At 46.9% G+C, this 14613-nt stretch overlaps 1 protein-coding gene across 1 annotated transcript in view; it reads right to left on the minus strand.

Moving 5' to 3' along the window:
- Positions 1-11988, minus strand: part of LOC129704029 (transmembrane protein 154-like) — a 36473-nt gene extending 24485 nt beyond the window's left edge. Inside the window, exon 1 of the mRNA XM_055646894.1 lies at positions 11854-11988. Within this exon, the coding sequence (XP_055502869.1) occupies positions 11854-11899 (46 nt within the window). The 5' untranslated portion in view covers positions 11900-11988. The remainder of the gene's footprint in view (positions 1-11853) is intronic.
- Positions 11989-14613: the final 2625 nt, after the last annotated feature.

Raw genomic sequence — 14613 nt, forward strand, 5'->3', positions numbered from 1 at the left:
AGTGTCAGGCCACCAGTGCCTGCTCTAAATGCAAGAGTGAGCCGCTGGAACAAGTCTGAGCTCGACTTATTCACATGCACACAGACAATGTGGGACTACACTGCCACATAGAAACATAAAAATAGGTGCAGGAGGAGGCCATTTGGCCCTTCGAGCCAGCACCGCCATTCATTGTGATCATGGCTGATCGTCCCCTATCAATAACCCGTGCCTGCCTTCTCCCCATATCCCCTTGACTCCACTAGTCCCTAGAGCTCTATCTAACTCTCTCTTAAATCCATCCAGTGACTTGGCCTCCACTGCCCTCTGTGGCAGGGAATTCCATAAATTCACAACTCTCTGGGAGAAAAAGTTTTTTCTCACCTCAGTCTTAAATGACCTCCCATTTATTCTAAGACTGTGGCCCCTGGTTCTGGACTCGCCCCACATTGGGAACATTTTTCCTGCATCTAGCTTGTCCAGTCCTTTTATAATTTTATATGTTTCTATAAGATACCCCCCTCATCCTTCTAAACTCCAGTGAATACAATCCTATGGACTCGGACCTCTCGTCACTATTGTCCTTCACTATAAATGGAACGTATCTCGTGATCTCACTCCACCACGAGTGTGTCGGTGTAATCATTGTAGACCCGGCATCGTCCCTCATGCCACAACGCTGGAGAATGCAGGCATGACTACACTGGCTCCTCATCGATGTACAGGCCTTCAAATCCCGCTTGCAGGCATCTATGAAGCGTCCAATGCACTGAGAGCCAGTTGCAAGCTGGCCGTACAAGATGTCCTTTGGCATGCGGCCATCCTCCATTCGGCAGAACGTGGCCAAGCCATTGGAGACGTTGCTGACTCAGCATTAGCGTACGTGCTGGGGATTCCAGCACACGCCAGGATGTTGCTGTCGAGGATGCGGTCCTTCCAGGAGATACTGAAAATCCGTTTAAGTCAGTAGGCCGTGTCCCGCTGTCGTACAGGAGGGTGCTGAGGACGCACGTCTGGTACCAGAGACGGAAACCGCTGTCAAAACATGGAGGGGACAGGGGGGACACAATTTCTTGGCTGCCGCGCGCGCATGCGCACACTCACATACATGCGCGCACGAGGCATCGGAGGCTCAATCCAGCGCTAAATGCAGCTTAACTCTGCCTGTCTCACCGGGTTAACCACAGCCCTGTCTGGACTGACGAGATACCAGTGCTGCTTCTCCACGCTGGACGCTGGCCATATTTCCCGCAGGTCCAGGAAGGGTTGTAAGCTCACCTGGCGGGACAGGCAGAATTAGCTGGGTTTAGCGCTGTTTCTCTGCGCTGGCCCGTCTGACTCCCGACCAAAGATATAGTGGAGGATCTTTGCTGCCGACCTCTCTGGCCACCCGTGGGGGGGAGGGGGGGGGGGTACTCGGGTGGCGACAGGACAGCGCCGGAGACCCGGCCGGGATCATCCTGGCTGCGGATGAAGCGCAGGTCTATGCTATGTCTCCCTCCTCCAATCACCACGAGATATCCTCAGTCCCACCCCCTCTCACTCCTCACTCCTCCTATCATTGCGCTGAATCATCATGTCCCGCCCCCATTGCCTGCTGACCAACGTCTCTCTCCTCCGATCGGTGCCCTCGATCACCAGTCCCACCCCCACTGTCTTGCGAAAAGCGGAGATTTCACCGGGTTTTAAAATCCGGATTACAAAAACTTGGGGGGGTGTTCCCCACCTCTCAAAACATGGAGGGGACACATGTCCCCTCTGTCCCCCCCCCGGGTTTTCTGGGCGTTCTTGCAGCGGAGTTAGCTTTGATAACCCAGTATCTTATAACGGGGGCGAGTCAGCATATGATTCCTTCCTCCATGTCTGAGTTGTTCATGGATATGTCGTAACAGTAGTGTTGATATGTGAAGATCCTCCGAGAGAATAATAAGATGTTTGGCCTCTTCAGACATCGCAAGTCTATTCAGCCGACCACCTACTCACAGAAGTCCTTTATCCAGCACCGGATCTAGCTTGTACAAATGGCTGCTTCCTCTGACACCATATTTGCCAGCTTCTAGTACTGATAGATCTTCTTTGAATATTTGTTATTGACTGAAAGGGATGACTGCGCCTTCTGTTTGGAAAGAACCTTCAGGACATAAACACTGCCCGCGGAGTGTTGCTTTAAAGACTTGCATCTCTTCATCAACCTTTTCCTTTAGTTTGCCAGGATCTTTTACAAAGCTACTCACAGCAGTCTGAATCTCCTTTCTTTTTCAAGTCAACTGCAAGAGTGTTGTCTTTACTTTCAGAAGCCAAGTCTTCAGATTCCTCCATGATAAGAAATATGTGATCAGAGAGTCTGTGAGGTTCACTGGGTCCTTGACAATGACGTTCATTGTGATGTCTTGCTTGATTTCGGGATCATTAGCAGAGATTGCAGATTCCATTGAAGTTTTGGCCATTCTCTCTCTGGTTTACAGAGAAACTCTGGTCCCTTGTTCCATCTCTTACATCTTAAGAAGCAATCTGCTGTTAGTCCTCTATAGGGCTTCATCTACAGGGTTTTCCTTTGTGTCAATGTATCTTCATTGTGATGCATCAATAGCACCCCTTACAAAAAAGATCCTGTTTGCTACAAATGTTTGGAAGCGTTTGGTTTCGTTGGCGATGTACTTAAGCACTGTTGTACTATCGGTTCAGAAGATGGATTTGTCCAATTGAAGCTGTAATTCTTTTCGCAGCATTGTGTCCACTCTGACAGCTAGGACTGCAGCTGTAAGCTCCATTCTGGGTTTGGGCATTTGTTTTAATGGTGCCACTTTGGATTTTCCCATTATGAATGCAACATGTACTTCTTTGCTATTATCTTCCAGTCTTAGATATGAAACAGCACCATAGCCACTTTCACTTGCGTCTGAAAAGTGGTGCAGCTGTGCATTTCTGATTTGACCAAAGCTTGGGGGCTTCATGCACTGGTCCACTTTACATTCCACCATCTTGTTGAGATCTGCTAACCATCCTGTCCATCGCTGAGAGAAGGTTCGCGGAATGTTTTCATCCCATCCGAGTCTTTTCTTAGAGAGCTCCTGCCTAATCGGCTTAGCTGGCAGAGTAAAGGGTGCTAGGAATCCTCAAGGGTCGTATATAGAGCAGACCACGGACAAGAGGGGTTGGACAGGGGTTGGACAGGCTAGATGAAGGAAGATTGTCCCTGATGTTAGGGAAGTCCAGGGCAAGGGGTCACAGCTTAAGGATAAGGGGGAAATCCTTTAAAACCGAGATGAGAAGAACTTTTTTCACACAGAGAGTGGTGAATCTCTGGAACTCTCTGCCACAGAGGGGAGTTGAGGCCAGTTCATTGGCTATATTTAAGAGGGAGTTAGATGTGGCCCTTGTGGCTAAGGGGATCAGGGGGTATGGAGAGAAGGCAGGTATGGGATACTGAGTTGGATGATCAGCCATGATCATATTGAATGGCGGTGCAGGCTCGAAGGGCCGAATGGCCTACTCCTGCACCTAATTTCTATGTTTCTATGTAAGATGCCCCGTCTTGTGTATGGTCATCACTGAGCAGCAATTCTCAACTTGAACACATCTGTTTCAATGCACCAGTGCACTCCCAGTGCCCTTTCCATTGGCAGATTGTCCTTGTCCAAGTCCAACTCCCTGGTCTCCTTGGTTCTGTTTTCTTGTGGAATGGATGTCAATACAGCATGGCTATTGCTGAACCACTTTGACAGCATGATTCCTCCCATTTGGCGGAGGGAAGTCGGGTCTCTTGTCATTTCAACTGCTTCCTTTTCCGAAGGCATGGATTTTAAACAAACATCTACATAGGTTGGTCTTTAGTGTGTTTGTCACCTCTGCTGGAAAGTGTTGTCTTCAGCAGTCATCCTTAATGCAAAATTTGTACAATTTAGTGACGACATGCTCCAAAAAGATGTACCTTCATCCGGTATTCAACAAGATCTTGTTGCACATCACCCTCAGGCCAACCCAGGAATCGCAGAGAGTCAACATGCTTTTCTGATGCCTTGACCTGATGAAACATGGCCTTGATATCAGCCATCACAGCAACCTTGTTCTTGTCTGAATCTGATGAGAAGGGCTAACAATTGAAGATTGTTGAGGGCTTGGACACGCTAGAGGCTGGAAACATGTTCCTGATGTTGGGCGAGTCCAGAACCAGGGGCCACAGTATAAGAAAACGGAGTAAGCCATTTAGAACGGAGACGAGGAAACACTTTTTCTCACAGAGAGTGGTGAGTCTGTGGAATTCTCTGCCTCAGAGGCAGGTTCTCTGGATACTTTCAAGAGAGAGCTAGATAGGGCTCTTAAAAATAGCGGAGTCAGAGGATATGGGGAGAAGGCAGGAACGGGGTACTGATTGGGGATGATCAGCCATGATCACATTGAATGGCGGTGCTGGCTCGAAGGGCCGAATGTCCTACTCCTGCACCTATTGTCTGTTGTCTATTGTCTATTGAGAACTCCCATAAGTGAGTTGATAAGATTGGACCCTGCAGCAGTTGACAGTTAAGTGATATTTCTTTGACGACTGCACCACAGTCAAAGACTATCCTTAAGGTTCCTTTCCTTGAGTAATACACCCCGTGGTGTGGAATGTACCAGAGCTCTCCATCTCTTCGATTCAGCTGGTCCACTGGTACCATTTCAGCGTAACCATTGTCAATCATTCCCATGAGGAAAGATTCATCATGACATTTCTTATTCTTGCCAAACCTGCGTTTCAGGCTCTGGATGAGCTGCTCTCCAATGCAACGGTTATTTGGCATGCTGATGCCTTGTTTGTAGACAATAGTGTCCGTCTGCCATCTTTGCTGAACAATTCATAATAGCCAAAGGTTTTACCTCTTCTCTGGACATTTCCTCTGTTTCCTTGCTGGCTCTTTCACTGAAGTCGTGATTGTGTTGTTTGACCAGTAGCTCCTCAAGGTTTACGATAGATATTCGATTGACAGCAGCAGCAGGGCAGCCATTTTCATCCCTGCTGTCCTTGCCTCTTCTCAGGGGACCACAGATGACCCACCCCAGTAGGATCCTCACGGCAACCAGTCCATCCCCTTGGCAGTTGACCAGCTCCCAAGATTCTAATACCTTTGAAGCATTTGTACCAATGAGTAGGTCGATGAAGGGGAACCGGTGGATGTGGTATACTTGGACTTCCAAAAGGCTTTTGACAAGGTGCCACATAAGAGACTATTGCTAAAAATAAAAAATTATGGGATTGGGGGTAATATATTAGCATGGGTAGAGGATTGGCTAACAAATAGGAAGCAGAGAGTGGGGATAAATGGTTCATACTCGGGATGGCAACCGGTAACTAGCGGGGTTCCGCAAGGGTCGGTGCTGGGACCCCAGTTGTTCACAATTTATATAAATGATTTGGAGGAGGGAACCAAGTGTAATATATCAAAATTTGCGGACGATACAAAAATGGGAGGAAAAGTAGGGGATGAGGAGGATAGGAAGAGTCTGCAAAAGGATATAGATAAGCTAGGTGAGTGGGCAACAACTTGGCAGATGAAATTTAATACTAATAAATGTGAAGTCATTCACTTTGGGAAAAAAAATGATAGGGCAAGTTATTTTCTAAATGAGGAGGAGCTGCGTTGTAATGCAACGCAAAGGGATCTAGGGGTATTAGTACATGAATCACTGAAAGTTAGTATGCAGGTGCAGCAAGCAATCAGGAAGGCCAATGGAGTTTTGGCCTTTATTGCTAGGGGGATTGAGTATAAAAACACGGAGGTCTTGCTGCAGCTGTACACAGTATTAGTGAGACCACATTTGGAATACTGTGTACAGTTCTGGGGTCCATACTTAAGAAAGGATGTACTAGCCCTGGAGGCAGTGCAGCGAAGGTTTACAAGATTAATTCCTGCAATGAGGGGATTGACATATGAGGAAAGGTTAAGTAGGCTGGAACTCTACTCTTTGGAGTTTAGAAGAATGAGAGGCGATCTCAATGAAACATAAAAGACCGTGAGGTGCCTTGATCGGGTTGATGCACCGAGGATGTTCCCAATGATCGGGGAAACTAGAACTAGGGGACATAGTTGCAGAATAAGGGGGGGCTCTTTTAAAACTGAGATGAGGAAGAACTTCTTCACCCAGAGGGTGGTTAATTTATGGAATTCACTGCCCCAGGGAGCAGTGGAAGCAGAAACTTTAAATATATTTAAGACTAAAATAGATGGTTTTTTAGCTGCCAAGGGGATAAGGGGCTACGGGGAGAGGGCAGGGATATGGACCTAGGTATGGTTAGTATAGTAAGACCTGAGTGATCTCCTGGACAAGTGTCGATCGCCTAGATTGGGGTCGGAGAGGAATTTCCCGGATTTTTTTCCCGAATTGGACCTGGGTTTTTATCCGGTTTTTTGCCTCCCCCAGGAGATCACGAGGTTCTTGGGGTGGAGAGGGGTGATAGCGGTATAAAGGGGAGGGTAGTGTCTTGTGTTCTGTGTCTTGTGTCTACTGTTTGTGGGTAAGTGTGTCTGTTTAGTGTTCAGCCATGAGCGAATGGCGGTGCGGGCTCGATGGACCTGGTGGTCTGCTCTCGCACCTACTTTCTATGTTTCTATGTTTCTATGATGCCAGAGTCTATTTCAGGAATCTTGCTATCCTTCAAGTAAGGCCATTGTATCAGGTCTTCTGTCTACGAATGTTTAGAAACATAGAAACATAGAAATTAGGTGCAGGAGTAGGCCATTCGGCCCTTTGAGCCTGCACCGCCATTCAATATGATCATGGCTGATCATCCAACTCAGTATCCCGTACCTGCCTTCTCTCCTTACCCCCTGATCCCTTTAGCCACAAGGGCCACATCTAACTCCCTCTTAAATACAGCCAATGAACTGGCCTCAACTACCTTCTGTGGCAGAGAGTTCCACAGATTCACCACTCAATGAGAAACAGGCATGGTCCTCTCCCCCTACCAACCCTCACGGTCCCTCAGATCCACATCAGACGGTCTCCTCTCCATCCACAAGTCCAACCTCCGCAGTTTTGGGGACAGAGCCTTCTCCAGGGCAGCTCGCAGGCTCTGGAACTCCCTCCCCCAACTGATCCGCAATTCCGTGTCCCTCACCATCTTCCAGTCCTGCCTCAAGACCCATCTCTTCACCTCTGCCTATCCTTAGCCCCACATCCCCCTCCCTTTTCATCTGTGCATTAATTGCCTCATATTGTGTTTTGTATTGAATTCTGTCTTTACTTTGTGTACTAGTCATGTCTCTACTATTTATTTCATTCCCCTTACATGATTTTCCTCTACCTGCTAAATTTTTGTAAGGTGTCCTTGAGACTCTTGAAAGGCGCCCATAAATAAAATTTATTATTATTATTATTATTATTATTATTATTATTATTATTATTATTGTTATTGTTATTATTATTATTATTATTATTATTATTATTATTATTATTATTATTATTATTATGTGTGAACACATCAGATAGTTGAATAAAATCGTCTTTGTCCAGACTAGATATTTCCAAATCCAATGGGCTGATCACATGCTTCACATGGTTTATGGTACACAAGAAAATAATGGTCTTTTGTCCTGTAATGTCCAGCCTTCTCATCAAGCTTTCTGTGCAAAAGGTAGTTCAACTTCCGTGATCTAAAAATGCGTATGCTTGCAACACCGTGTCCCCTTTGTGGCTCTTTACTGGTACAACGGAGAAGATGCAGGTTTCATCACCAGCCCCAATATGCCCATACATATGAGATAAGGGAACAGTGTTACTGACAAGTGGCTTCTCATTCTGTTCTGTATGCTCCGGCTTCTTCTCTTTGTCCTTTTGTTCAATGATGATTTTGTTCAGGATGATTTTGGTTGCACACATCACAAGTCAAACGACTCTTGCAGTCTTTGCTCATGTGTCCTATCTTCAACCATCCAAAGCAGACTCCCTTCTCCTTTAAGCAGTCTATTTTTCTCCGTGCCCCTTCCTGATCTGTGATCCCAAAGTGTGACTTCTTTCATTACAGAACAAAGAAGAATCTTGAGAATTGGTAGTAGATACATTTCTTCTCATTCCATTCTCTAGCACTGCTGTTTCTACAGGTATTACAACTGTTGCAAAACTGGTTCCTCTTGGTCCTGACTTTTCTCTTGTTTTAACAAAAGTTGAGCTTTTATCAGTTGCAATTGGCCCAGCATCCTGGATGTTCCCAAAAAGTGGATCTGACAGTATCTTCACTTGTCTCTCCATGAAGTCTACCAGGTCAGAAAATCTAGCTCGATGTCAACGCTCTTTCTGTAGCTGACATGCCCTATTCCTCCACTTGTCTCTGGGCTTGTAAGGCAGTTTTCGAAGAACGGTCTTCATATTGGAAGCAACATTCATTTCCTCCATATAGATGAGATGTTCCATTGCATTGCATTGCAATCTAAGGAACAACGAGATGCTTCCAATGCCTTCACATCCTCTGGTCTGATCACCGACCAGCCAAATGCCTTGACCATATACGTTGTGGCAATCTTGTGTTCATTACCAAAATGTTCTTTAAGCAAATCCTTTGCTCTTTGATAACCCTGGGCTGGAGGCAAATGTTGGCAACTGTGGACCAAGTCTTTTGGATACCCTCTTGTGCATTGCTCTTGAAAATTCAAGTAATCACTGACATTAGTCTTTCTTTCCACTCCTCCCTCAAATGGCATGATGAAACCTTCATACTGCAAAGGATCACCGTCATAAACAGGAATGTCCCTTGATGAGATTTTGTTGATATCACCTTGGTTTCCACCATTCAGTACAGGAGGGGTAGCTAGCCTAAACATAAATGGTTCCTACAAATACATTACCAGTGCCAAAATGCCATCTCTGAAATCGGTTATCTGCTGTGCAGCCACAAATGCAACATCAAAAAGGGCAAAGACTACATTGCCAATGATTGTGAAGGTCATCATGGTTATGATTTTTATCACAACAGATATGTTGGGGAATAAAAGACACAAAACTCTGGAGTAACCCAACGAGCCAGGCAGCATCCTGGAGAACATGGATAGGTGATGTTTCGGATCAGCTATTCATGTTCTCCGGAGATGCTGCCCGACCCGTTGAGTTACTCCAGCACGTTCTTTTGTAAACCAGCATCTGCAGGTGCTTACGCTGGAGATATTTGCAACATCTCAGTTTCCATCAGTGTTAGTGTAAAGGGCCTGTCCCACGAGCATGCGACTGCATGCGGCAAGCGCGACCAAACCGGACGCGGGGGCCGCGCGGAGGTCGAGTGATCCCGTACAAGTTGACGTGAAGTTCGAGCGAAGGCGTACGCCCGTCGAGGCGCTGCGTGCGGCCTCAAAGCGGCTGCGGGCCGGCAGGCCGTTGCCGCGCGGAATTTATGGACAGTGTCAGTTTTTCGGAGCCCCGTGCGATGTCGGGACCAGCTCCGCACAACTCCATACGGCTCCGGCGATCGAAGTGGGACCGGCCCCGCGAGGCCGTACGGCTCAAGCGACCACGTTATGTCGTGGGACAGGCCCTTTATGAAGATTGGTTGTTCATTGAAGCAGCTGTACAAACTAAGAGATGAACTACCAGGTTTTCCTTATTCTCATACAAGTTGTAGCTGGCTGTTCTCCCTGTCCTCAGGTGGGAACTGTATGCTCTCCCTCCCTGTCTGTTCTGCCTGTCCTCTATGCCCATATATATGCCCATAATTATAGTCGGCTCTCTGCATAACATTTCCAGACTGGAAAATGTATGCGGAGAGCCGGCTCTAACTAATTCCCTCTTGCCGGAGAGCATCGTACAAAGTATCTATGTGGATGTGCAGAGTTTGTACGGCAAGTTATTTATTGCTTGCAATGTCCAAATCAACTTGGGATATACTTCAATCAAAATGGATTCCACTCCCCATTATCCTGCTGGTATGTAACGACAGGCAGTTGAAGTGGCAGATCGATAACTGGATAGCAGTAATCGTACTTTTGTTCCAGTTGATTCTATATATGCATTTGATCAACTGACACAAGTCAAAGATTTGGTACTATTCAGCAAGATGTCATTATTGATGACATGACATAACACTGACACAAAATCCATGTATTCACTCTCCTCCCACATTGCTGCTTCTGCCTGGCCGTGTCGCTAAAGTAAAAGCCCACACACAACAAATATTGTGGATGTGGTTAAAAACCAAAGCACAGGTGACTGATTTCCCTTGTGTCTTCTGTTGTCTGTACACCAGTGCATGCCCTCGTGCCTCGTGCAGAGTCACGCCTGCGACTGCAGCAGAGCTGCTGACAGGCTGCTAACTTGCATGGGAGCAGACTGCAGAAGGCCTTGGAGAACCCCAAGCAACAACAAACCCAGAAGGCTGGTCCTTCGACGTTGACGAGAGTGCCCTTATTGGCTGCTGATGGGGAAGTAGACACTCATGCGGAGAGAGTTTGGAAGGTTCACACTGCATGGAACGCACCAGTGCTCTGGACCATCACTAGCCCTCGTTAACTTGCTTGTGGACGGGTTGACCGTTTTGGACATATACAAGCACAGGGACACTCGTTATCAGTGTAAGAAACCCATCCAGCCCTACCTGCACCACTCCACTTGTCACCCCAGATTCATCATTCGAAAAAATAAAGACACCGCAAAGAGAGTTTCAAGTTTCATGTCATCCATGCTATCTTGGAGGAGCTATGGCTCTGAATGTTTCACAAGACGCTTCAGCCGGATACATCGGCTGTGAATGACAAAATGCACCATCAAACCACAGTGTCACAGATCTGTGCATTCAGGATTACCGTTATTTGTCTTAAAAGAACAGGCTTGTCCAAAAAGAATCTATTGATTTAAATGTGAGCTTCAGCTTTGGGATCACTGCAAGTGGTTGCAAACTGGACTTGAATCAGTTGTAGCTGTTGTATTTTGATGCATAGGTGGTTTATACATCAAATGTATTCACTTGATGGCACTGCGAATTGACAGACTTGACAGCACCATGATTGTATAGCCTGGGAGACGGTATGAATGTAAAGCAAGCCGTCTACTCTTTTGCTATGATGCCGTCAAACTAATCTTCTCTGCCTGCATGAGATTGCTATGCCTTCATTCCCTGCATATCCATATGCCTGGAAGCCTCTTAAATGCCATTATCGTATCTGCCTCCACCCCCACCCTTTCTCGGCACTCACCACCCTCTGTGTAAAAAGATTTGCGCTACAAATCTCCTTTAAATTTTGCCCCTCTCACCTTAAAGCCATGTCCGCTAATCTTTGACATTTTCACCCTGGAGAAAAAGGTTCTGACTATCAATGCCTCTCATGCTTTTATAAACGTAATTCCCCTAAATTACAAGAAATACAAGCAGTACATGGCTTTCTTCACAAACACTACGCCTTCCAGTCTGAACATTCATAATGTTATCAAGTCTATACAGGCCCAGTGCCATCAGGTTAATACATTCTCTGTACAAAGCATCGATGCATTCGTGCGGCCTCTTTGAGCAAAGCACCCTTCAAGTTTTTAAGGGGCAGGTGCACTTAGATGCAGTTCTTTCCACCAAAGTCTGCATTGGCCACACCAAGCTCCAGTGCACCACATAGCATGGTTGTGGCATTTTTACTTTTGGACATCTTGTTGTTCTGGAAGGCAAACAAGTTTTGGTCAAAGATCAAAGAATAGTGCCCCCGTCTCACTTAGGAAACCCCTCTGGAGACTTTGCGCCCCACCCGAGGTTTCCGTGCGGTTCCCGGAGGTTTTTGTCAGTCTCCCTACCTGCTTCCACTACCTGCAACCTCCGGCAACCACCTGCAACCTCCGGGAACCGCACGGAAACCTTGGGTGGGGTGCAAAGTCTCCGGAGGTTTCCGTTCAGGTTTCCTAAGTGGGACAGGGGCATCATATTAAACTCACCAAGTTGAAGATTTACCGGCAGCACTTGATGTTTATCCCAGTGCATGTCCCTGATTTCAGGTCGTTGATCAGAGAGGCATGGATCATTCTGGCACTAATGATCCAAAGCACAATCCCTTCAGCCAAACCTTTTACGAACAGGTCTTCATTTGAAACAAGCCTCCTGGAGCTGACAGAGATGCAACGCCATCTTGTGGTAACACAATTGCAAGGATTGATAACAGAGAATTGCAGATGCCGGAATCTGAAATATAAAGAGAAAATGCTCGCGATACTCAGCAGGTGAAGCAACAATAGTGACAATAGTTATAAGGATCAAGCAATTTGAGGTCAGACATCAAATTGTGTTGCCAAGATGGAGAATGACTACATGGCAGGTTTATAGTCTTTCAAAGTTCTAAACCTTCTTTGTAGTATTAGTTTAGTTTAAGTTATTATTGTCACGTGTAGGGAGGTGCAATTACAAGCTTTTGTTTGCATGTTATCTATTCAAAGAAGAGACTGTACATGAATACAACCAAGCAGTCCACAGTGCATAGACAAAGGATAAAGGGCACAACATTCAGTGCAAGGATATTACAGTGAAGTGGAATAAAGTCCAGTTAAAGATTGTTCAAAGGTCTCCGATGAAGTATATAGGAGGTCAGGACCACACGCTCGCTGTTGAGAGTACAGTTCAATTTCCTGATAACTGCTGGGAAGATACTGTTCCTGAATCTAGAGGTATGCGTTTTTAAACTTCAGTATCTCCTGCTCAGTGGGAGCAGGGAGAAGAGGGAATGACCAGGTGAGACTGGTCCTTGAAATGCTGGCGACCTTGCTGTAAATACAGGCAATGGATGGGAGGCTGGTTTCAGTGATGAGTTCACAACTCTTTGAAATTTCCTGAAGATTTGGATGTTGTTCCCAAACAAGGCTGTGATGCAGTTTTCTATGCTGAACTTCCTAAAGGGCCTGTCCCACCAGCATGCGATTGCATGCGTCTAGCGCGACCAAACGTGGAGCTTGAGGCGTACGGCCTCGCGGGGCCGGTCCCACTTCCAACCGCGGAGCCGTCTGGAGTTGTGCGGGGCTGGTCCCGACATCACACTCACCAATCAGCTGGGCAGGAGGCGGGCCGACTGAATTTGGACGTCGCACGGCGTCGGGCTGTTTTGTCATCACGCAACGGCACGCCGGGCGATGATGTCATCGCGCAACGCCATGCGCTAGTCATATGTACGGCGTCGAGACGGTGCGTACGGTGTCGGGGCGCTGCGTACGGTCTCGATGCGGCTGCGGGCCGGCAGGCCGTTGCCGTGCGGAATTTTTGAACACGGTCAGTTTTTTGGAACCCCGCGCGATGTCGGCACCAGCCCCACACAACTCCATACGGCTCCGGCGATCGAAGTGGGACCGGCCCACGAGGCCGTACGACTCAAGCGATCACGTTAGGTCGTGCTCGCCGCATGCAGTCGCATGCTGGTGGGACAGGCCCTTAAGCCGTCTAAGGAAGTAGAGACATTGGTATGCTTTTTTGGCCGTAGCTTTGATATGGCTGGCCAAGGACAAATTGTTGGTGATATTTATTCCAAGGAACTTTAAGCTTTCCACGTACTTCAGTCGCCTCAGTAGACTGGGGTGTGTGTATTGCTTCATTTCCTGGTCAATCACTATCTCCTATGCCTTGCTAACATCGAGTGAGGGGTTGGTTTCTTGGTTTTTACGTTTTCAATTTCCTTTCTGTACTTTGTCCCATCGCTATTCGATATCCTGGTCACTACGGCAGTGTTGTCTGCAAACATGTAGATTGAGTTGGATTGGTATTTGCCTGCATAGTCGCCAGTGAATGAGGAGTACAGTCGGGGGCTGAGAACGTACCCTTGCGGGGCAGCAGCGTTGAGAATTATCTTGGAGGGTGATTTGGCCCCGTTGATTGCAATCTGTGGGTCTGGAAGTTATGGATCTAATTGCAGAGGGGATTGCTGGCGCCAAGTTACGCAAAGTTAGAGATAGGTTTGGCTGGGTTAATGGTACTATCGGATAATGACTCACCAAGGTGAGTACGGGCAATGTGATAATGACTCAGCAAAAACCTCAATGTGGGAAGGAGTGCTTTATTAGAAGGAAGAAGAAGCTACTGCTGCCGTTTCACACAAGGAGGTTTGAGCATGTCACGTTGAATTTATGTCCCGTGTGGCTTGGAACAATCACTTGTTTTTCATTGAGGCACTTCAGAGAGGAGGAGGAGGGGGGGGGGGGGGGCATGAAGACTATTGCATGGGTGGGGAGTACAGAGAGGAGGGGGGGGGGGCATGAAGACTATTGCATGGGTGGGGAGTACAGAGAGGAGGGGGGCTGGTTATTGAGTAATTGCTGGAGGGAAGATGCATGGAGAAGCTTCAAAGAGACATTTTGGATTTGGTCGTTAGTTTGTGATGCTGTTATAATGAGATAGTGAGGCATACATGTATAACTCGGTGGCCAGAAATGTCAAACTTGGGTTGTTTTCCCACTAGTTAGTTCTCTAACAAGTTGCATGTTGGAGGATGGAGCAGATAGCTCACCTCAGCGATGAATGTTGTACCAAGCAACTTCCAAATGAGTGGGAGCAAGGGGTGGAAGGATTCCCTCACTCTATTGAGATGGCAGCAGCTTGGAAAGATGAATAGAGATACATTAGGCACATACTTCTTCTTCTTGCGTATGGCGTGTACAGCCTAAAGTTGTACGACAACTTGTTCTATTTGATCTTAGAAACATAGAAAATAGGTGCAGGAG

The sequence above is a fragment of the Leucoraja erinacea genome, chromosome 1 (genome assembly GCF_028641065.1).
Source record: "Leucoraja erinacea ecotype New England chromosome 1, Leri_hhj_1, whole genome shotgun sequence".
Lineage (NCBI taxonomy): Eukaryota > Metazoa > Chordata > Chondrichthyes > Rajiformes > Rajidae > Leucoraja > Leucoraja erinaceus.